The sequence below is a fragment of the Lineus longissimus genome, chromosome 17 (assembly GCF_910592395.1).
Source record: "Lineus longissimus chromosome 17, tnLinLong1.2, whole genome shotgun sequence".
NCBI lineage: Eukaryota > Metazoa > Nemertea > Pilidiophora > Heteronemertea > Lineidae > Lineus > Lineus longissimus.
In genome coordinates, this window is record NC_088324.1 from 9,041,834 (window position 1) to 9,065,604 (window position 23,771).

The 23,771-nt window shown below is 41.9% G+C and overlaps 1 protein-coding gene across 1 annotated transcript in view; it reads left to right on the top strand.

Annotated features, from left to right (window-relative positions):
* The first annotated feature begins 314 nt into the window (after positions 1 to 314).
* LOC135501152 (sushi, von Willebrand factor type A, EGF and pentraxin domain-containing protein 1-like) overlaps positions 315 to 23,771 on the top strand; it is a 28,632-nt gene continuing 5,175 nt past the window's right edge. Inside the window, exons 1-31 of the mRNA XM_064793015.1 lie at positions 315 to 416; positions 1,167 to 1,427; positions 1,978 to 2,205; positions 2,775 to 2,963; positions 3,630 to 3,824; positions 4,440 to 4,628; positions 4,842 to 4,914; positions 5,175 to 5,296; positions 5,577 to 5,765; positions 6,682 to 6,897; positions 7,079 to 7,163; positions 8,235 to 8,338; positions 9,039 to 9,242; positions 9,932 to 10,147; positions 10,624 to 10,869; positions 11,346 to 11,576; positions 12,524 to 12,742; positions 13,007 to 13,270; positions 14,348 to 14,566; positions 14,833 to 15,096; positions 15,691 to 15,894; positions 16,350 to 16,571; positions 17,424 to 17,615; positions 17,738 to 17,941; positions 18,341 to 18,490; positions 19,573 to 19,841; positions 20,312 to 20,399; positions 20,737 to 21,063; positions 21,626 to 21,763; positions 22,215 to 22,477; positions 23,143 to 23,236. Of these exons, the coding sequence (XP_064649085.1) occupies positions 338 to 416; positions 1,167 to 1,427; positions 1,978 to 2,205; positions 2,775 to 2,963; positions 3,630 to 3,824; positions 4,440 to 4,628; positions 4,842 to 4,914; positions 5,175 to 5,296; positions 5,577 to 5,765; positions 6,682 to 6,897; positions 7,079 to 7,163; positions 8,235 to 8,338; positions 9,039 to 9,242; positions 9,932 to 10,147; positions 10,624 to 10,869; positions 11,346 to 11,576; positions 12,524 to 12,742; positions 13,007 to 13,270; positions 14,348 to 14,566; positions 14,833 to 15,096; positions 15,691 to 15,894; positions 16,350 to 16,571; positions 17,424 to 17,615; positions 17,738 to 17,941; positions 18,341 to 18,490; positions 19,573 to 19,841; positions 20,312 to 20,399; positions 20,737 to 21,063; positions 21,626 to 21,763; positions 22,215 to 22,477; positions 23,143 to 23,236 (5,944 nt within the window). The 5' untranslated portion in view covers positions 315 to 337. The remainder of the gene's footprint in view (positions 417 to 1,166; positions 1,428 to 1,977; positions 2,206 to 2,774; positions 2,964 to 3,629; positions 3,825 to 4,439; positions 4,629 to 4,841; positions 4,915 to 5,174; positions 5,297 to 5,576; positions 5,766 to 6,681; positions 6,898 to 7,078; positions 7,164 to 8,234; positions 8,339 to 9,038; positions 9,243 to 9,931; positions 10,148 to 10,623; positions 10,870 to 11,345; positions 11,577 to 12,523; positions 12,743 to 13,006; positions 13,271 to 14,347; positions 14,567 to 14,832; positions 15,097 to 15,690; positions 15,895 to 16,349; positions 16,572 to 17,423; positions 17,616 to 17,737; positions 17,942 to 18,340; positions 18,491 to 19,572; positions 19,842 to 20,311; positions 20,400 to 20,736; positions 21,064 to 21,625; positions 21,764 to 22,214; positions 22,478 to 23,142; positions 23,237 to 23,771) is intronic.

Here is a 23,771-nt window from a genome sequence, read left to right on the forward strand (position 1 = left end):
TAATGAGTTCGGCTCTCCATTCAGGACAAGAAAAAGTCGCTGTTTGGTAAGCCGGGCTTGCCAAGTAGTCACTTCCAAAAAAATAATCTCAAACAAACGCAAAGTGATTTAAAAGGTGTGTTTTTGCGTAGTGATATATCTCCAAGATGGCATAAAAACAAAACGACTTCAATATTTATTGATGTCCTTAAGAGCAGACAATCTAACCTATATAAATCATTCGTCATGTTTCTGATAAGAGTCTAATTCCGGCTAACGTATCCTACTTATGTGTGCCGCGACCACAATACAATCATTATAAGTCTTTAACTGGGCCTGTGCAGAAAGGCGCGTCGTAATGAAGTTTATAGGCCTGTGGATATTATGTCTTTTCATCGGCAAGGACCGTGTGCGAGGGGATGATTATCAATGCCAAGGTAAGTGATGTACTCTGCTATACTCTAGTGTACAGGTATCGGTACTTTCAACTTAGCAGGTTTCTTGATATGGTCTATTGATGTGCATTGACTGTCATCTTATAAAAATGACACCGATTTAAATCCATGTTGGCAAGCGTCATCATCCATTCGTTATAGCCCACGCCCCAAGGCCACATTCTGAGAGGCAGTTACATGTAACCTATCCTGTGTGACACAAAACTGTTTATTACACGACCATTTGGATTCCCAGCACCTCCTCATTGGACGGCACGTGTCCGGTCCATAAAATTGATATTTCCTGGTGAGATCACGTTCGCGGCCAACATCATTCTGATAGGTTGGTTTCCCTTCCCGCCAAAAAAAGAACGAAAAGTTTACATTTTCCGCCGGCAACTGGAATATACATGTGTACCATGACATAAAGGTATTTTTAAAATCAATTAGTAGTTAGCTAAATCATTCAAAATACATGTATCGTAAACATTGGAGGAGGCGAAGTACTTCAAGTAGATTGCTGAACACGGAAGAAGACTAGAGTTTTCGTGGAAACCATTGTCTACGTGATATATTCCTATCTTCAGGCAACCCCATTTCCAGGAAATAGGTATCACCACCTTAGGTCCAGGACTGCCCTTGAAATGCCATCAGCTTGGCGAGAAAAAAGGACGAAATTGGGCCAAATTTGCTCTTAAAATCTACATCTATATAGTACATCAAATTTTCTTTAAGCTGTAGTTTTCTTTGCAGGAAAATGCAATGAACCTAAAGTATCCAACGGCACGTCGTTGCTAGTCCCCGGGACTACCCCAGCGGACTACGATGGGTACGGAAACTACGACTACGACGTATACAGTGGCGGTGTTGTTCCTACTTACGACAGCGACACAGTCATGTCTGTCCAATGTTTTGATAGCTACTGGTTTAAAGGGACCAAACAGAGCGTGGGTTCCATACGATGCGGCTGCGAGGGTCGTTGGGATCCAGGAGTGAACGAGGCGTGTGTCGTGGGTAAGAATGCGCATAAAATAATTGGAGATAAAGTGCCGTACTGTCATCTAGTATGACTAAATGTCCTTTGAATTCAGTTTGGAAAATTCCGCCGCGGTTACGTACCGGTTTCTTAAAGGAGGAGCGAGAGAAATACCTGGCTGGCACTAATTATAGTGATAGAGTCCCTGTATAGAGGGCGTAAAACTGCAGAGCATGACTCATCGGGACTCGATGTATACCGTTAGTTCTACCCAAGAACTTTGTAACTATAAATAGTACCGACATGGGACACTTCTACTCAATATTAGAATCTAACATTTTTTAGATGTCAAGTTGGATGTATGTCATGGCATAGTCACGCGCCCACAAAAAACGCTTGCTGCTGGCAGTTTTACCTTAGGGGCGATTCATCAAGAAAACGGTGAAAGCAAGTCCACCCAAATCTCCTCCCAATTTTTGTCTATTTCGTATGACGTATCCCTTCATCATGTTCGTGGTAAATCCCCAAAGAAGCCAAAAAGCCAACCAGGTCGAAATTCCATAACGGTGGTGCTTTTTTCTTCTGCAGCGAAATGTGACCCGACACCCCAGTTCGGAGGAGTGTTGAAAAGTTCTTCCTCCTGTTTCGCGGATAGCGCGGACCTAACGACCCCTGTTGCGGCGAATAACTCGGCATGCCTCCACTGCTTGCCCGGATTCAAGATTGCCCACCAAGAGGGGCTGAAAGACTCCATAGAGGTGCAGTGCGGTACCAATGGTAAATGGAAGATACCGGCGCAGTGCGAGAACCAGATCGGTAAGGTCAACCTATTACGCGCCAGCTCAGCACACCACGCAAGAAATGCCACGGGCGTCATTTCTCCCTTTCCATGTTACCCTTCCTATCAAGCGAGTGGCCCGATTCGCGTGTCAAAGTACAAATCCCCATTGAAAGCTAGTCTCCATACAACATAGTCTTTTAAAGATTAAAACTGACAGTGTCATTTGATATTGCCAACAGTCATCAAAACTTTGACATTTGTCGCCTTTTGCGACGAGGAACTTTCACAAGAAATTTGATGAGTATATGCGTATGTCAGCCATTAAGCAACGGACCCCAAATTTCAACTGTCCACGAGAACCCCCAGAGAATCAAAAGCCAGCCGAAGGTTAAATTCGTCTACGGCGCGTCACAAGGTCATAGGGATGCATGGGGCGGGGACACAGGAAAACTTTAGAACACAAGGAAGCACTCCACCGATATGATTTGCGGTTGCCAGTTTAGAATAGGGTAGACATTTGGTTAGTGGTAGACATTCGTAGTCTTGTTTGACCTCTCTTTAAATTACATTTCGGTCTACGAACTCTTCTTATCAAACTTTTCAGCTTGCACAAGGCCCCTGCCCTCCGAACGAACCAACACCTACAGCAAAATCAAGGATAATTTCGATGCCACACTGCAGATGGAATTTGAATGCACAAGACCTGATGTTATGGTAATGTTCGGTGACCCTGTGGTAAAATGCTCTGCTGGGCATTGGAGTGCTGATCCGTTGCCAGTGTGCAGGCATAAATGTAAGTTTTATATAGAATATCGTGGAAAACGTGTTTGTCCCTTTGAAAGTGCTGTTAGTTTTTATTTCCTGCGAATTACTTGATAAACATAATGTGTTCTTTTTTTCTTTATTAAATGGCTTATTTAAAGGGAGACTATAGGTTGGAGCCAGGTGGACGAGATTGAATTATACGACGGTGCCGATAGGGGCCTCTTACATGCGTATCTTGCAGTACATCGGCACAGCTCATTTTTTTACAAGAACTATTTCCCTTCCTCTGCCTGTTGGTCAGCGCGAGAACGACATTCTGATCCCGAACTCATAGTGCCTGTAGTCTCCCTTTTAGCGTTTTAATTTCGTGCAGTGATGTAAGAAAACATTCGAACTCTACTTTCATGTAAAATCTGTTGTCCTTTCGAAAGGACTGTTTCTATTTCAATTTACATGAAAACATAGTTCTTCCTTGTCAAAACGGCTCATTTAAAAGCGCTTGTTGTGAATATCTTTACTTTGCTGACCACTTTTGTACTATTCTACGATCAAAGTCTGAGGTGCTGGCGAAGTACACGTACCTCTAGTTCCAAATCATTGTACAGTCCGTAAACAATGGAGTGGGACTGTTTACAAGAACTATATATTTACTTCCGCACCGGCGCTAACGAACGTGGTCATGGTTTGATTGCAGACTCCTGCCTCCTGGACATACAACACGGTCACGTTGAGAAAAGTTCTGCCTCTACCCCCACCCACGGGCCGTGGGCGCGAAACAGTGACAGTGGTACGGTCAGGTGTGACCAAGGCTACGAGTCCATAACTGATGACGACACAATAACATGCAACAAGGGAAAATGGCAACCTGCACCTCATTGCGTGCAATCAGGTAAGCCAAAGGATGGCTTGACGTGTCATCAAGTTTACCTCTTCATGCCAGGCTTTGACCCAATAATCCGTTGGTTTGTCTTGGGGAAGAATGAGGTCGGTGCTGCAAAACCCATGATGACCAACAACCATCACGGCTTTCCCAACATGTCACGTCTACACACCCCGTAAAAAATGTACTTAAAATACTAAAGCCCCCTCGTGCCTAGCCTGAGGCTTCAATCATCTCTTCAGCCTTCGGTCGGCAGCCTGTCTGTAGAAGTTCCCCCACGCCAGTCTAGGCTGCTTCATCTCCTCTTCTACTGTTCGGCGCATGGTCACCAGGACAGTCGTTCAAACTTTCTAAACGTTGATCCGCACAGGTTTAACTTAACTGAATGGATGAGAGTTGGTCTGTACCTGTACATGTATTATACTTTAATTCATTCAATACACTCATTTTGCTTCAATATTCCATCATTGAGTATCTTTGACCCAAAGAGTTCTCAATCTTGTTGCAAACATTTCCCTTGATCTTCTGACGCAAAAAACAATGAATGCATCTCCGATACGATTTTCCTGCAAGATACACTCATTTTGCAAATAGCAAACATTCCATAAAATACTAATGTTTCAGGTCAAATTGGGAAATGTGAAACTCCTCCCCTTCGAAACGGCACCGTGACTCTCTCCCACAAAAAAACCTTCCCAGGTGCCGTGGCAAGCCACACCTGTGCGGCAGGATACACGCTGAAAGGTGCAGCGAACCGGACGTGTCTATCTAACGGAGTTTGGGACGGGGCAGAGGTATCTTGTGTCATTAAAGGTGAGTTAACAATTGATAACAAACATTTGCGGTTTTATGAAATAAAGTTTATAGTTCAAGATTTTCCATTGTACAACTTTGAGAGAGTTAAACTTGTGGCCTGATGTTGAAAATGCGTGGGTCATGCCCTTTTTAACGGTTATAACATAATGCTCAAATCTTCTGGTTCATTCGTGTTGTCTGATGGTGTTGTTTATCTTCTCGTCATGATAGCAACATGCGACAAGCCACCAGCCATAGCTCATGCCTGGCACACACCGGATAAAGCCTACTACCACGGTGAGAAGTAAGTGCTCCTGTAGATGCTTGATTCAATTTCTCCAGTCTAGTGAAAGATTTAATGAACTGCAGTTGCCCCAAAATAAAGGTAGCAATTAGGAAGTGTGAAACATATCTATTTTTTAATAGCGCCTTCTACGCATAATCTCTGTAAAGGTCATAAATCCGTGCAGGGCATTATCCCGAGACGCACTGCCTTTAATTCTTCTGTCTCGATTTTTCAAGACGTCTGTTTTTTTCTGACTAAACCACTTTTGCTCCACACAGATACAGATACACTTGTCATTCTGGGTACGAGAGGAGAGGAGGGGGGTCGTACTACCAATGTAACGCGAGACGCAATAGGTGGGAAGCCCTAAGCTATGATACAAGGCTCATGAGATGCGAACGTAAGTCTACAGAACTAATGTGTACAAACTAGTGAAGGATGTGAATGTCAGATCAATACACATATTTAACATTTTACATTGATAAAGTTTGGGGTTAACTTTAGCTTTGACCAATTCACAAATAGTGAGTTTTCGCAAATCCCCCGAAACACCAACGCGAACGCCTGTCCCATTGTTCGACATCGTGGTCAGGAGCTCGAACAAAGGGATAGGTGTTCAAATGGACGTTTAGGGGGCTTTGCGAAAATTCACTGTTGTATGACTTTAATTCCTGCTTCAGCCGTAAATTGTGGAGATCCAGCTATCATCCCCAATGCTGATTCGCACCTGGTTGGCGGTAGAATCACAAGCTTTGGGGCAGAAGTTAGGTACCAGTGCAAGACTGGCTACAAGAAAACGCGGGGAATACTTATGTCGACAATTTGCCAGGCGAACGAAAGATGGACTGTCATCGGTCTTCGGTGTGACAGTAAGTGCCATTTACTTTGTTTGCATCAAAGAGTTGATACCGAGCTTGAGGTGTTGTTGTACCCTCACAAAACACCGCGGGTACTGGGCTAAATGTGTATATCAAGGCCGAGATTTTGGGGGAAATTACGGTTCCTCCCGAGCGGTATTCTAAAACAAATCAAACTAAACGTTAGAATGTAATGATGGCTGCTTCTGTTTTTTGACCGACCTGTGTGGTAATGGCTTCGACACCGACATCGCTATGGCCAAGACAAGGCGCAATGTTTTAGTTATGCATCACAAGCAGTACTGCTGCGCAACCAACAGAGTGGCTTGGAATACAAGTCAGACCACATCGTCGTCTCATTGACAAATGGAATATTTCAGTTTGCCGTATGTGCGCACTGTGACTGACAGAAGTGCAAATTTTCTTGCATGCAAGACCTAATACAATGGGTCTCATGGTCATATCGTAGATATCATGTCATTGCATTATCCTATCTGTCGAAATCCTCAACAAAAATATACTTAGATTTGATTCATTCATGGAACTACAATTTCGTTCATAGCAGTCCATCAGGTTTCAGGTAGTTTTCACAGGACATATAGCTCCTAAATGCAAGGGAAAATAACATGCGGAAAATCCTACAACAACCGTGCGTCCAGTTAGCATATTCTAATGGCCGGGTCTATTTGGCAAGCCGCTCGCCGAACAGGCATCTTTTTGTCCTGTTTGGAGAGCCGCTTGCCAAACAGCACTAAAAAGCCGGCCAGCCGGGCTTGCCAAACAGGTAAAAAATCTACCCTGTTTGGCGAGCTGGAGACTTTACTTTAATATTAATGAGTTCGGCTCTCCATTCAGGACAAGAAAAAGTCGCTGATTGGTAAGCCGGGCTTGCCAAGTAGTCACTTCCATTCTAATTACTATATTGCAGTTGTAACGTGTCCTCCACTGACCAATCCGCCGAATGGAAATGTCCAGATTCGACGCGGCAAAAGCAACCGTTTTGAATACGGGTCGGAATACAAGTACACCTGCGACTCTGGAAGAGGGTACAGGCTGGAAGGGAAACAGATCGATGACGAAACCTTTACTTCGTGTACCCAATACGGGAACTGGACTTATGCGCCGAGCAAGATAGCCTGTGAACGTAGGTTCCCCTTAGTGTTTTGGGTTTTAGAATATAAGTTTCTTCGTTTAGAATTTATTAATGTATTTCAAATTCAACTTTTCGATAATATGTGTACGTGAACTCGTTCATTTCCAAGTCCCTAAAGAAGCATGTTAATAGACATTTTCCATATCTATATGTTTTATTGTTCCTTTTTTAGTTGTGGATTGCTATGATCCTGGACACATCTTCAATGGTTACCTCCAAGCTGGTCTCACCACGTACTCGTCACAAAGACGTTTTGGGTAAGGGTCATGACAGGCAGTAGTGTAAGCAAAAGGCCAATGCCGTTCGTTGAAAGTTATAAATTTGTAATTGAATTTGAAAATTTCCAATTGCGTAAATACGTTCTTAATATAAATTTCAGCCTGTCGTTGAAAAGACAGGTATACAAATACATTGTACTGCTAGCACCAAGTTTCAGCAACTTCGTATGCATGATAACTGCACTACGGCATTGTGTATAACTGCATTTCTATTTGCCTTGCCCACCAGTTATCACAAATGGCGTACCCCCTCAGACCAAGTCTTCAGATGGGGAACGCGGAGAGACTGTAGGAAAGGAATCTTGCTTTAGCTCTATGCTAATGTTAATGGAAAACATTGCCCGATTATTTCTCGGTATCATGAACACAGTGAAATATCCTCTGATGGCAAATCTTCCCCCTGTGCAAAATCAACTTCAAAATATGATTTCTTTTTCTGTAAAATGCTTACCGCTACATTCTAAAAACGAGGCGAAGGGAAGCCAATATTTGCAATGATATGGAAATACGTGACAAGTCAATCTTATCATAGACATGACAGATAATCCTTGTTTTCGCATAGAAATTCTCGGCTCATAAAAGCCAGTTTGGTCTTTTGAGGGGAAAATTCACATTCTGGCATCGCGAAACGCTTTAAAAAACATTGTGTTTTGCTGGAGCAGAATCATGCACGTGAAACAACTTGCAATGCGTAGCATGTCACGAGAGTTACCACGCTTAGGCTTGTGGCCTTTTGGGCTCTTGTGCAAAAACTACTGGGCCGATTTCTTGACAGACAAAGTGCATTGATTTCGACATCTTCTCCTCTGCACTGCTTATCTCTTGATCGACTTTGATGAAAAACATGTACATCAGAAAAAATCGGCCCCTGTCAGATCGACCCCCAAAATCGTCAAAGGGCTCTTATGAACAAGGATTTCTTTAGTTGATTTGCAAGTCTCTATATAACTTTAAAATTGTATTAGGTCCCAAAATTAGATTGAACCGCCTTCATTCGCTGCACTCCCTTGCTCGTCATTGAGGAATTTGACGAGCTTTACCTTTTTTCAGGTGCAATGATTTCACTACCATGGATCCAGTCATTAATCCTAGAGGGGCCTACATCCTCTGTCAGAAAGATGGTCGATGGTCTAATTCACTTCCTAAATGTTGGGGTACGTACAGTGTACATGTAAAACATGTATATAATATTTTATAATAGGAGTCACATGAAAAGATCAGATACTTCTCGATGATAATCAGCTGGCAACACTGAGATCCATATTATTTTTAGGAAGTGACTACTTGGCAAGCCCGGCTTACCAAACAGCGACTTTTTCTTGTCCTGAATGGAGAGCCGAACTCATTAATATTAAAGTAAAGTCTCCACCTCGCCAAACAGGGCAGAATTTTTTCCTGTTTGGCAAGCCCGGCTGGCCGAACAGGGTGGCTTTTTAGTGCTGTTTGGCAAGCGGCTCTCCAAACAGGACAAAAAAAGATGCCTGTTCGGCGAGCGGCTTGCCAAATAGACCCGGCAATTATTTTATATTACTGCTACTGCACGACCCTGGTGATTTTAATGTCAAACTCGAGGAAATAAGCTGTCCAATTTAAAATCCTAAAGCATTTCTTCACCTCTCTCTAAAGAATACCAGTACCTGAACTCCGAGCATAGCAAATTTTTAACCTGGACTTAAAATGATTAGCTGATCTTTTTATGCCCCCAAGAGAGAAAGAAAATACATTTTTTTATGAAAGAAACTTGTTCTTCCATCATGTCTATTAACTTCACTACACTGTCTCTCAAAAACAGGGCTCGCGTTTAGGTCTCCAATATTGGAAGTGCACTTATCCTGTTTGCTTCTAATTTCACAGCCAAATGTCGAGTACCAAGCCTTGGAAATGGAAATTACGAAACCAAATGGGGAGGATCGTTTTCCCCAAGTGCTTTGGAACACGAGAATAGCGTAAAACTCCAGTGTGACCGGGGTTACACAACCGATATTCGCTACCCCAGTAGTTCGACGAAAACATTGCAGTGCGACAATGGGACACTCACCCAGGGAAGTTGTACAGAGAGTAAGTTTTTTTGTCGAGCATCATTTTCTAATCTTCTGCGGTCAGTGGCAGTTCAAACTGCCAATCAGCGCTCATCGATTCTTAGTCATGAGTGGGGAGGAGGAGGGCAGATTCAAGTCATTATTCGTCCTGATTAAAATGCATTTGGCCAGCGGTTTACTTTGAGGGGGGCCAGTTGGTGAATACACTGGTCTATCGTGTAATGGCTTGGGATCCAATCGAAGTGGTTGGGAGCACGTTTATAGCGGTTGATGAACTGGCGTTATGGTCTGCGAAAGTCTCGCTGTCTTCACATAGGCCATTGAGCGTGTTGAATGAGGCAACAAATCGAAAGAGCCCCTGTGCCTCACGATCAATACCTCCACCAGAGTCTTTCAAATGAATTGATTTGAAAGACTCTGATACCACCTTGTCCAGGTCTGGCTGGCGACTGCACCCCCTGGCGATTGCACTTCCCTTTCGAGATGGAGTAATCTAGCGATCATGGCCCTCTGCGCCGCTTTTCGAAGGGCATATGCGGAACGATCGATATTCCTGCTCTTGGATATTCTCATTCTCGCTCTTTAGGGCATGAATAAAACTGATAGCTAGCTAGATGTTCGCGAATTCTCTTGATTTCTTAACAGCTTTTCCAACAACATAATTGTATTCCACACATAAACATTTTGTTTAAACTTCACCTTTCTCAGAGCCATGCGACAAGCTTTCCGAAACAGACGAGAACCTGTTAGATGTTACCTATTCCACTGATATCATCGATGTCGGGACGTCCAAATACTACACGCACGGAACCACCGCAGATATCACTTGTTTGGATACACATGAGACGGCGAACAGAGGGAGCACTTTAAGGTTGACCTGCAACAAACGACGCTGGAACAAACGAACTCGCATATGCGAGCCAAGTGAGTTATTGAAAAATCCACTCATCGTCTCGACCACATTATGCCCAAAGACTTATTTTCGCTTCTGAATCACCTTTAATATATTCCATCTGACCACGAGTGAGCTCTCCGTGAAGCGATCGCCAGTGTGCAGATGACACAGCAAAGAGTGAATTTTGAGACTGAATGACATCGGGAGATTCGGTACTAACAGAATTTTCGCTCCATCTTATGAGTTGATCATTGGTGAAAGTTATTGTACATTCTAAAAGATAATTTCACGGCGTAGAGGATAATGCTGGCACGCAAACTTAGCGAAGCCATTCTTTAAGAGATGTTCTTGGTCAGTTTTAACGAATGCTTTTTCCGAAAAAGGGCGTGCGTTGCCTCCCCGACCTTCTTCTCGCACCTTTGCTGCTGAATCCATGACGATGATGGTGATTATAATAAAAGACGACCACGATGATCGATTGTTTACCACTTGTATTTTATTCCAGAGGACTGTTTTATTCCTGCCAGTGTTTCAAGCGACCTGAGTCTTTACACGACCAACTGGCAGCGCAGGACGAGGACAACGTATTACTATCCCATGGATTATGTCACGCACGACACTATCGTTACCATTAGCTGTTCTGCATCAAAGACAGTGTTCAACAGTACTATGAAAAGAATTGCACTCACCACCAGATGCAAGTTTGGAAAATGGGAGAACAAAGAAGTTTTTGATGCGACATGCGTCCCAAGTAAGTTACTCAGCATCCTTTTTGGACTTTGGGGCAGACAAGGCCCAGACTGGCAAGGTCACAAATTAGCGAATTTGATGGAAATGCTGAAAGTATCCATAATATCAGTCATTTTGTATTTATTGGTATCAAGATGTGGTCACTTGTTTTGGTCCGATACATTTTACAGCCTTTTTGATGAAATGTGCGGATTTGCCTGTATTCTCACCTACATGTATTGGCGTGGTTCGTACGTACTGTTATTGTCTCTTCCGCTAGTGTGGAGATGAATAAAAGTTAGACATTGCCGCTCTAGCTCAATCATTAAGATACATGTACATGGATGTATGACAAAAATCACTGTTTTCGAATCCATCTTGGTAAATAAATACTTTCAGTGTATTCATATCATCCATTTTGATTCCTGTGTATCATAGGAAATCATCATGATTCTCACAACGGAGAAAGCCTTTGATTTCTTTCTGCATTTCTTCCAGACCCATGCGACAAGCTTAATGAGAACAGACTAGTCGTGGACTCCGTGCACTATTCAAAACCCATTGTTTCGTTAGGATGGAGGGAAGAATATGTCCGTCATGAAAGCAACGTCTCCTTCACGTGCAAACCGAATTATGAAGTATCTGAAAATGAACCCAGTGGCTGGGTGAAATGTGACACCGGAAAGTACAGGCCGGGGAATGTCCCTCAGCCTCAAGTATGCCAAGAGAGTAAGTCGGAACTTCGGGGAATAACAAAAAAGGAATGACAAATGCACTTAGTCATTTAATATAAACCCTTTTGAAAATATTAAAGAATCACCCAAATATTTCGTAAAATAACGGAATGACATACATGTATGAAGTGCATCTTGTAAATTATTGAGTTGGGAATTAATAAAACATTACCAAATTATGCCGTGAAATAACGGAATAGTATTATGAAGCGCAACATGTAAATAAGTGAGTTGGGCGGGAGCTGAACGTCAACTAGGGCTGCGGTGATCAAACAACGTTAGCATTACCGGAGACATTAAGTCTAAATATGATAATTTTAATGGGTTTAACTGAAAGAGACAACGTCCTTAAGGATACTTAACGCAACCGTTAGGGATAACGTGACTTTTGAGCTTTTGAACAGCCGGGCCCTGGACATTATCAGCTGTAGAAACACAATGATTGGGGACTCCGCGATATAATTGCAGGAGTCCCTAAAGAAACCAAAGATGTCGTAATAAGAGTCACATCAAGACGTGCTCCGACTGAGAGCCGTATATCAACGACCATACAGTGCAATAACTGTACATTTATATTTTTTAAAGGCAGGGTCTATTTGGCAAGCCGCTCGCCGAACAGGCATCTTTTTTTGTCCTGTTTGGAGAGCCGCTTGCCAAACAGCACTAAAAAGCCACCCTGTTCGGCCAGCCGGGCTTGCCAAACAGGTAAAAAATCTACCCTGTTTGGCGAGGTGGAGACTTTACTTTAATATGAATGAGTTCGGCTCTCCATTCAGGACAAGAAAAAGTCGCTGTTTGGTAAGCCGGGCTTGCCAAGTAGTCACTTCCTTTTTTAAAACGTAGTTGTTGGGTCACGTGTAGGCCTGTATACTTTGCGTGTATAAGTGCGCATGATGTATGTAATATAGACCTTATCATTTTGCTGATTATTCTAACTTTCAGAGGGCTGTAGAGTGCCGAGCCATGCAGACAGAAGACATGTCATCAATAACATTCTGTATCACCCGTTCGACCGGTATTTCAATCATAGGGCATCAATCAATATTGCATGTGAGGATGGTTTCGTGCTGAACTCGTCGAAGACCAATCCACCAATTACCACACAGTGTAATTTCGGAATATGGACGCTTCCAGGAGCGTTTCGTGAGCAATGCGTTGAAGGTTTGTAGTGAACATTTTGAAATCATGTTCTCAGGCAACAAAACGTTCATGAAATACAATTCATTTGATCCTCCCGTGTAACGAACCAATTTAACCAATGTGAGGCCTGTAAGTTGCTATTTGGGGGGACTCCGCACATGTTGGTGCTAGTAGACTGAACCAGTAACAAACATTGCTGTTTCGAAACATGTCCTGTGAGTATCGGTGCCCGGGTAATATTATCGTATGTTAGAGCCATTTAAATTCCATCCTTACTCGTTTCAGCCCCCTGTGCATTATCAAAATGGCAGAAAGATGGAGTGGCGGTTACCAACGCTCATGATACAATCAGAATAGACGCCAGAGAATATGTGGCGCATGGGAATGAAATTGATGTTGGTTGCAGAGGGACGCACTATCTGGCTCGATGGAGACATTCTTCGGGACGTTATGGTTATTCTTTTGAAGCGACTGGTACATCAACAATCCGTGTAACCTGTCAAAAAGGGGCATGGGAGCCAACAGAAACGGTGATATCATGCAAGCCAAGTACGTGGACTTCAATACACCGCCTCCAATCTACTGAAAACATTTTCCCATAAGCATACGCGAAATACTATATTTTTCTCTCTTGAGAAAAAACCGTCACTGAATGATCATTTTCGTTTTAAAATTATAAATCTATTTCAAGTAAACCTAAGCTCGACCACTTTGGCCCAATTGAGCATAGAACTAGCTTTATCATTATCTCTTATTTGTTTTGACCAATCATGCAAATATCAAAATGATAATAAATAAGAGAACCCAATTGAATAAGGATTGAATAAACCGTTTGGAAGGGAAATCTAGCGAAACATGCAAACATGTTGTTTTATATAAAGTGTGCAATGTGTATGCTTTGTCGTCACTTGCTAGTGCAGAGGTTAAGTCCTGAGAACTGATGGCGCAGTCACGAGCAAGTGACACTCTAAACGGTTGTTGTTAGAGTTTGCAACTATAATGCCCAGGTCTTAATCACAAAATTAATCGTATTGGACTCCGCGAATTGCAAGAGGAATCGCATCGTTGTCACACCGGTAAGGCAATAACTACAAAAGACTATAGTCAAGGGTACACTTTTTTGGAAAGGAATCTGAAGGTCGTGAAAATAATATACGGTGTGTTTTTTTCAGGATGTCGTAATAAGAGTCACATCAAGACGTGCTCCGACTGAGAGCCGTATATCAACGACCATACAGTGCAATAACTGTAGATTTGTATTTTTTAAAGGAAGTGACTACTTGGCAAGCCCGGCTTACCAAACAGCGACTTTTTCTTGTCCTGAATGGAGAGCTGAACTCATTAATATTAAAGTAAAGTCTCCAGCTCGCCAAACAGGGTAGCTTTTTTACCTGTTTGGCAAGCCCGGCTGGCCGAACAGGGTGGCTTTTTAGTGCTGTTTGGCAAGCGGCTCTCCAAACAGGACAAAAAAAGATGCCTGTTCGGCGAGCGGCTTGCCAAATAGACCCGGCCTTTTTTAAAACGTAGTTGTTGGGTCACGTGTAGGCCTGTATACTTTGCGTGTATAAGTGCGCATGATGTATGTAATATAGACCTTATCATTTTGCTGATTATTTTAACTTTCAGAGGGCTGTAGAGTGCCGAGCCATGCAGACAGAAGACATGTCATCAATAACATTCTGTCTCACCCGTTCGACCGGTATTTCAATCATAGGGCATCAATCAATATTGCATGTGAGGATGGTTTCGTGCTGAACTCGTCGAAGACCAATCCACCAATTACCACACAGTGTAATTTCGGAATATGGTCGTTTCCAGGAGCGTTTCGTGAGCAATGCGTTGAAGGTTTGTAGTGAACATTTTGAAATCATGTTCTCAGGCAACAAAACGTTCATGAAATACAATTCATTTGATCCTCCCGTGTAACGAACCAATTTAACCAATGTGAGGCCTGTAAGTTGCTATTTGGAGGGACTCCGCACATGTTGGTATGCTAGTAGACTGAACCAGTAACAAACATTGCTGTTTCGAAACATGTCCTGTGAGTATCGGTGCCCGGGTAATATTATCGTATGTTAGAGCCATTTAAATTCCATCCTTACTCGTTTCAGCCCCCTGTGCATTATCAAAATGGCAGAAAGATGGAGTGGCGGTTACCAACGCTCATGATGCAATCAGAATAGACGCCAGAGAATATGTGGCGCATGAGAGTGAAATTGATGTTGGTTGCAGAGGGACGCACTACCTGGCTCGACGGAGAAATTATTCGGGACGTTATGGTTATTATTTTGGAGCGACTGGTACATCAACAATCCGTGTAACCTGTCAAAAAGGGGCATGGGATCCAACAGAAACGGTGATATCATGCAAGCCAAGTACGTGGACTTCAATACACCGCCTCCAATCTACTGAAAACATTTTCCCATAAGCATACGCGAAATACTATATTTTTCTCTCTTGAGAAAAAACCGTCACTGAATGATCATTTTCGTTTTAAAATTATAAATCTATTTCAAGTAAACCTAAGCTCGACCACTTTGGCCCAATTGAGCATAAAACTAGCTTTATCATTATCTCTTATTTGTTTTGACCAATCATGCAAATATCAAAATGATAATAAATAAGAGAACCCAATTGAATAAGGATTGAATAAACCGTTTGGAAGGGAAATCTAGCGAAACATGTAAACATGTTGTTTTATATAAAGTGTGCAATGTGTATTCTTTGTCGTCCCTTGCCAGTGCAGAGGTTAAGTCCTCAGAACTGATGGCAAGTCGTTAGAGTTTGCAACTATAATGCCCAAGTCTTAATCACAAAATTAATCGTATTGGACTCCGCGAATTGCAAGAGGAATCGCATCGTTGTCACACCGGTAAGGCAATAACTACAAAATACTATAGTCAAGTGTACACTTTATTTGGAAAGGAATCTGAAGGTCGTGAAAATAATATACGGTGGTTTTTTTTCAGGAGAATGTCGCTTACCGACAGGCCACAACCAAGAGCTGTTGTTCAGTCCCCGATCAGCTTCCATCGCACACGATGCTATAGTTTACGTGTCTTGCCCAAGAAGTCAGGTATTCAGCTCGACCATGAACAGAAATTCGTTGACCACCAAGTGCAAGTATGGTAATTGGTCTGACGTGACTGTTTTTGGGAAGAAATGCGAACAAGGTATGGATATCCATTTTATTACATTATAATATATTATTTGATATGTTATAATGTCCTAATTGTTGCATTGATATTAGTTATATCTTTAGTAGCTAAATTAGTATAGCTATGATACCTACAAACAATCTGCTCAAAATAAAGTGCATGTACTGATTTGCAATCTTCGAATACTTGAAAACACGTGTTAAAAGAATATTTTTGTACCATCTACAAATTTTATTATTATCATTATTTTTCCCAACACCCTGGAATGTTTCGTAATTAATCAGATTTATCAGCTAAACGCCAACAGAAAAAAAATAATGACAGATTTGTCAGCTTCATATTCATAGTAACGTTTAAGAAAGAGTAAACTTCTTACTGCCTAACTTATAACCAGTAATGTTGTCCAAAATATGGCTTTGATGTTATCTTACATGTACATGTATGTGTACATATCCCGTTTGGTTTTCCAGCACCATGTGATAAACTAGACGAAGCTTTCCACAGTTTGGAGTCGGTGACCTATTCACCACCAGTCCTAAACATACCTCCGAATGAATACGTTCGCGATGGAACAAATGCCACTTTCTCATGTAAACCGAAGTACGAAGTCTCTGAGAATACATTCGATGGTTGGCGTCGATGTGATAACGGCAATTATAATGGCCTTTCCCATTCTCCAATCTGTAAAGAAAGTAAGTAAACCGAGCCGGCGTATAGGCGTTCCGAGTTCGCATAAATTTCGTTACCCTTTTTTCTCACTCTCATCGTTGTCCCCTCAAAATGGTAACGGTTGCACACTGATTTTCGTCCAATTTTTTTCACGAAGGCTTCTGCTTCTCATGTAACTGTCGCCCGGGGAAGACGTCGAGTACATGTAAGCACCGGTAATGCACACACTCTCCTGGAAACCAAATGCCCAGAGGAAGCCAGCCCCGGTGTAATGTTTTTGGTATCTCCTCATATTTCAGTGTTCCCATACAATTAACAAAAAAAATACCAAGCCTTTTCATTATGGCCGGTAAACGGGGAACAACGTGTCAACTCGCCTTTTACCGTTCCCAAACAACATGAACGACCAGGGGGACACTCGGGAACAGAAACATTCAAAAATGTTTCATCTGCAGATAATATAAGGGAAACGGTGAGCGTTTCCCACACTTTTAAGGTTGTTGGTTCGACTTATGATCAGACCACTATTTCTAAAACTGAGCTTTTTTTAAAAAAAACACCAAAATGCGTCTGTCTATGCAGGCCAACAGACAGTTTGAATGCCTTCTCGAGGGTACAGACGAACAAAATCACCGTGTCAAGTCTGTAATCTTGCCACGGCCATTATACTGAACGAAATATCATATAGACCTTGTCCTAGGTTGCTCAGGTGTGTGATACATGAGGAAGCCTCAGTATTTTAAAACGACGAAGCTTAGATTGTAAAACGATCAACCCCCAGGCCAAGAAAGAATTACAAATTTATGTTTCAACCTTTTTTGAGATGCTCTGTGAGGGCGACTGAAATTTTTAGCATATGCGTTTTATTTCTTCAGGGAGATGTACCTGCCCACAAGACACAGATTTACATTCCTTTAAATGTGACGACATTTCTGTCCAACATGGTACAGCATTGGAAGTGATGTGTAAACCAGGCTACGAGTTTAATATCAGGCGAAGAGGTGTTGTTAAACAAAACATGGACTGCCAGTTTGGGAACTTCAGCGCCGTCCCGCCTTGTAGAAATGGTAGGTTGTTTACTTACAATGTTTAAATGATTTGTGTGTTTTTTTTCATATTGATAACTATAACCTTAATGTTAATTGAAGCTACATATGACTTTTATTCTTGATGTTTTTGACTTTTTCAGCATCCTGTTCTTTAACCAATCCCGCAAACGGGAACTTTAACAACAGCTATGGTTCAATAATTGCTCACGGGCAAACTGTAAGGTTCCAGTGCAGCAGCAGCTACGTAATTGACGCGGGAGATGACACCCCCGGATTTTCAGCAACAACGGGAGAAAGTGTTTGTAACAAGGGTGAAATGAAGCCAAAATGGAGTTGCAAGAAAGGTACTTTTAAAGGGAGCTGAGCCGTCACTTAATATATACCCAGCCCGTAGGATTATGTCTGCAAACCGCCATATCCAGCTAAAACGTATGCGAAATCCAACCGCCATATTAGTTAACCACTAGTCTATGATGTCTAGGCTTTACATTGGCGCCTAAACGTTCGTAGCTAGAATATTCTCGGCATCCCTGACTCCATTGCCCTGGTTGTCTCTTTAGTGGATAACAACAGGGTCATTAATGTCAAAGCGCATATCAGTTTTAACTACCGTTAGATTACAATATTTTGTAACTTTATGCGTGCAGATACTACTGGTACATATACATGCATATCTAAATTAACGAGGAAGAAATGGCCGCAATGTTTCGATAAGATTGTTTTCTTACTTTTCTTTGTTTCAGTTGATAGATATAGGCCTAAGTGTGATTTTGAAGATGGTTTGTGTGACTGGTCGCACGGTCCAAGTGGAAACTTCACCTGGTCAAGAACAAACGGATCTACGAGTCGGGGCGCAGGTCCGAGTTCAGATCATACTGAAGGCATAAGTGGAGGTGAGGACGAATGGCTGTTGCACTTTTTTGGTTGGGTTAATGAGCCGAAGCAAAAAATACCATATGGTAGTCTGCATTACTGTCGGTGTGAATGGAAATTGTGTCCAGAGAAAAAGTGTTTGGGATGAGTTTGTTTACTGATGTGTTTCATTAGTCACGATAGCCATGCGCCTTAATCCGTCATGGAAAGAAGATACACGCCAACCGTTTTCTTTTCGAGAGAGAGCGACTGACATTATACAAATAGTGGATGTTTGGGAGTCCCATATGGAATTTTGATGGACGAAGAAATGTCATGGCGGACGAGGCTTTGCGAGTCCGCCATGACATTTCTGAGTCCAGCAAAATTCCATATTGGACGACCTTAAACATCCACTATTTGCTATATTATGCAACCAAATGTCTTGGCAAAGAAATCAATCCAAAGGAAAATAATGAAAGAAAATGATGATTAAAAATAATGATTAAAACCTTTTAGGATCCGTTACGACATTTTTTTGGATCCGTTATTGCTTTTTTGGATCCGATACGATGTGATGACTTGAAATCACATGATGTGAATCGAGTTACGCTATTGGCCAAGAACATTTGGTAGCATAATATTGATTTTTGGCCGGGTCTATTTGGCAAGCCGCTCGCCGAACAGGCATCTTTTTTGTCCTGTTTGGAGAGCCGCTTGCCAAGCAGCACTAAAAAGCCACCCTGTTCGGCCAGCCGGGCTTGCCAAACAGGTAAAAAATCTACCCTGTTTGGCGAGCTGGAGACTTTACTTTGATATTAATGAGTTTGGCTCTCCATTCAGGACAAGAAAAAGTCGCTGTTTGGTAAGCCGGGCTTGCCAAGTAGTCACTTCCTTGATTTATTCATCATACTCTCCGCCCCAAGACAAATAAATCACAGCAGAAAATAGAAAATTCTCTTTGGCGGTCCTAACCGGTAGACCCTTCGGTTAGTGTGCGCTAAAGAACATGTAAACCATCGAGAGTATTTGATGATAACTAAACATTTCCACCACCAGACGAAGCTCACAAGGTATCTGTCGACAACAACGTGCTTTTTAATTATATTTTGCTCTCTTGCAGATGGCTTTTATATGTATATGGAGACATTCCAAAGGACAATAAATGAAAAAGCAATTCTTCTCAGCCCTAAAAATACTGAACACCATAGTAGCAGATGTCTACGATTCTATTACTATATGTCGGGAAAAAACATTGGTCGACTGCGTGTGTATGTCTTAACTGGGTATGGGCGAATATATGACTTGAACCAGAAATGGGAGAAGGCTGATGGCTATGGAGATCATTGGTGGCTGGCTACACTCGATGTGGGATTGTATGTAGATGAACAAGTAAGTAGACTTTTTGAGTCTTTTCCTTCTGCGCTCTTTGTGTTAAATGGACGGTCCTTTTGTCCGTCGTAATTTGTCCTGGTCACTATTAAAGCTGGTCTTGGATGCAGGTTCGAGTTGGCCAGAATTCCTCTCCCGGGGCTGCTAGCTATGGTCATTTGTCAGCATGTGGTTGACTTTCAATGTTTGTCTGTCCTACATTAGGATTTTCGATGAAGTATTTACGACAAAATGTGTAGTGTCAACTCCCATTTTATGCCAACCAATTGAAGTATTTACTACCACAGTGTATTTATGAAGTAAACGCTAGACGAGTAAATACTTCGTGCTTCTGCTATAGTAGTCATTAACTAGAAAAATTTCAGCCATATATGTGCATACTAATGGCAGTAAATTCTACAATTTTCAAGCTTTAAGTATTTACTTGATGCCTATCACTCAATTCCTCTTAAAATAACCTTGTTTTATAGATTGGCATTGAAGGGAATATGGGATCCGGACATAATGGCGGGATTGCTTTAGATGATATAACTTTATCTGACGACTTTTGCCCTAGAAGTAAGTAAATTGACTGTTTATAACCATCTTCATCAGAAAATAAATTGTCACGTTCTATCACCATGATCACTGCGTATGCAGAGGGATCATCAATTACCTCTATTTTTCGGGATTTGGCGATTTGATAACAACTTGGTGCTCGCCTACAAGTATGTGAAACGTGTACGTGAATCATGTGCATTTAGTTTGAGGAAACGCGGTAGCGCCCTTGTGATGACATGTGTCTTATACTACCTTCAGCCCTCGCCAACTGAATGCTTCTATACTCCTAAGATGTAAGATGTAAGATAATGAAATAGCGCTTCTACCTTATTGACGATCTGTATTTCTTTAATAGAGGCGTGCCCCCCGATTGTACATCGCTCTGGCATCAGCGTCACAGGAGGTAATGGACCCGGTGAAGAGGTGATGTTGGAATGTTTGAATGGACAGAAAAGGTTGAAAATCACGTGTCATCAATCGGTAGGAACGTGGTCCGAGTCAGCCACTCTGTTTGACTGTGTTGACCAGTCGTCAGCGACAACAGTAGCAGCAACAACAGGTTCAACAACAGTAGCAGCAACAACAGGTTCAACAACAGTAGCAGCAACAACAGGTTCAACAACAGTAGCAGCAACAACAGGTTCAACAACAGAAGCAGCTGCAACATCAACCCATACTTCAGGTAATACATGAACAAGGCCAATGATAATTTCTCATTTCAATGATTTTTGTGTTGGAATATTTTCTGTCAAAGTATCTAAACAACGCACACAGCTTACATGTGTTAATCGCACATACATGTACTTAAGATTTGCCCTTTGTTGAACGTGTGATACTACAAGTGGCTGCGCATGGTGGCGTGCAGAGGTATTATCCTCTTGACTACCTTATCTTATGCCAAAGTTGTCCCTTCAAAACTCTCTTCACCACCTGTGGACTTACAGCCTAATCTACTGTCAAGATATCCTCTTGGATGCAGCTTAGTAATGCAGACTATCTCTGCACAGACAGACTCATCAAAGAAGATAAGTCCTAAATGGTGAAGTGACAATATAAATGAAATACATGTATATAATTCTTTTCGCTCATTGAGGGATCTAAAAGAAAAAAACTGTCTTACGATCACTGAAGTTCAAGTCGTTCTCCCTTAACCTCCCCAATAACAAGCGTGCATATATCATTCTATCCTTTGTCATCCTATCCTTTATCATTCTATCCTTTATCACTAAACCGTTTTGTTTTAGCCGAAGGATTCCGCTGCGATTTTGACAATGATATTTGCAAGTGGACACATGATCCAAGCAGTGATTTTAATTGGACAAGACATCAAGGAAGGACACCAACCGATTGGACTGGTCCACTTTCTGATCATGCGTCTAGTAGTAAGTTCGTCTGGTTTTAACCAATATCGCCGACATCATGGTAAAGAGGAGGTTCGATTCAATGGCGCGAAACCCTTTAAAATGCTTCGTCCGTCGCGTGGATCTCATTACTGCTTTTGTTACCTTGATTTCAGAATCACCGAGCAGGAATTTCTTATTCGAAAACCAGCGGCCATTGTACAGTATGGTACTGTACAGCTGTGAAATAGTCAAACACTCTGTCGGTAGAAATTTCGAATTAGAACAACATAATATGATTTAGTTTTTACCAAAACAGGACAAAAACGGCTTGGGTCGATCTTGTCAGTCTGTTTGACGCTATCAAGGATGACGATGGTTTTCTCCAAAAGCGTCTCATTGATATTTATCTTTCCAGTAAGTATACACACAGATCTAAACCTGGCTGTCTTAACCTGTAGATTTAAACATACGACTAAACTTTTGGTTACAGATGGGCACTACATGTTGATGTCATCATTAAGATTCCCGGGAGAAAAGGCGCGGTTGAAGAGTCCGAAACTTGGGAATCGTGACCCGAAATGCTTCGAATTTTACTTTAACAAATATAGCTACCTGAGAGATACGAACTATGCAAGTACATTGAAAGTGTATGTTGGTAATGCTACACAGCCTGTCTTTTCGGATAAGGGTTTTCACAACATAAGAACTTGGATACATCAGCGCATAGATGTTTTTGGATACCCTGGTGAAAAGGTAAATATCTTCTTTTTCTTCTCTTTTTGGTGTTGTAGGTGGCTACTTCTGAACCCTGTTGAATCAGCAGTAACGGCCAACAAGCTCTCGGTTATTGATTGTTGATATTAGCTGTTGATTCCACAGGGTATTTTAGGTCAGAACTACCTTTAGACGTTTCATCTAATGAAACGTCTCAATAGCTCCGACCATCTTTATGTCGTATCAAAATAATACATTTATCTTCATCGCATCGCCATCGCATTTTGATAATGGTGTAACAAAATTCGTGTAAATTTGTTAGTTTGAACATGGATGTATACACTAAGTGCTGTGCATCCTTGGTTTGAATCTTATTGGGGAAAAAACAAGGTTAGTCTCTGAGATATGCACTTGCCCATTGCTTGTGGTGATTTATCTGGCATGCCTAGCGCTGATGACGCTAATTTTGCCAAGTTTTAAATTTTCTCTGCTTCATCAATTAAAAGTGGCGACTTTGTGATTACTTTTCTGGCCATTCCTTACATCCCCATCTATAAATCCCGTGTCGGATTTTTTTAAAGATGGAAAATAACATCTCTACAGGAAAATCATTGCTGAGTTGATATTCAACAGTATGGGAGAGTGAGGTGAAGCCCTTAAAGAGGGTCAAACACGTGTCGTAATGCTGCGATTTTCCATTTTAGATTATTATTGAAGGTGTTGTTGGGCCCTCGACACATGCCGTTATAGCTATTGATGATGTGTCACTGACAGAAGGACCATGTCCCCCATCCTCCGGTAAATATATCACCTGATCTCGTAGACGGACATTTTATGATAGGGCGTTTTCGTAAACCCCCCGAAATGCCAACATGCCAACGTGAACGCCTATGTCATTGTTCGACCTCCCGATACCGATGTCGAACAATGCAGTACCGTTCACGTTGACGTTTCGGCGGCTTTGCGAAATTTCCTTCTTTCTGAGTGCCACAAACAAGAACGCGTATGTATCTATGGCATGTGATAAGTAACAGTATGCCAACATGGTTGGGGGTTTGCCTTATAAATCAACGAATAAGTTTTCATGATCTTTTAGTTACTTGATACCATTATTCATTATTCTAAAATACCTTGGTACCGTAAAGTCAACTTTTAAATGGAAAATGCATAAGCCTCGTTCTGAGAGTGGAGTGTTTTGGACACGCAACCAAGATGCTCTACCAAAGTTCCCTCGGGTTGCACTAAAATGTGGAACCATGCACACAGCTCACTTCAGAAGTTTGAGGCTCTCAAAACACTGCTTCAAACACAAATCAGCCAAGGAAGCATCAAC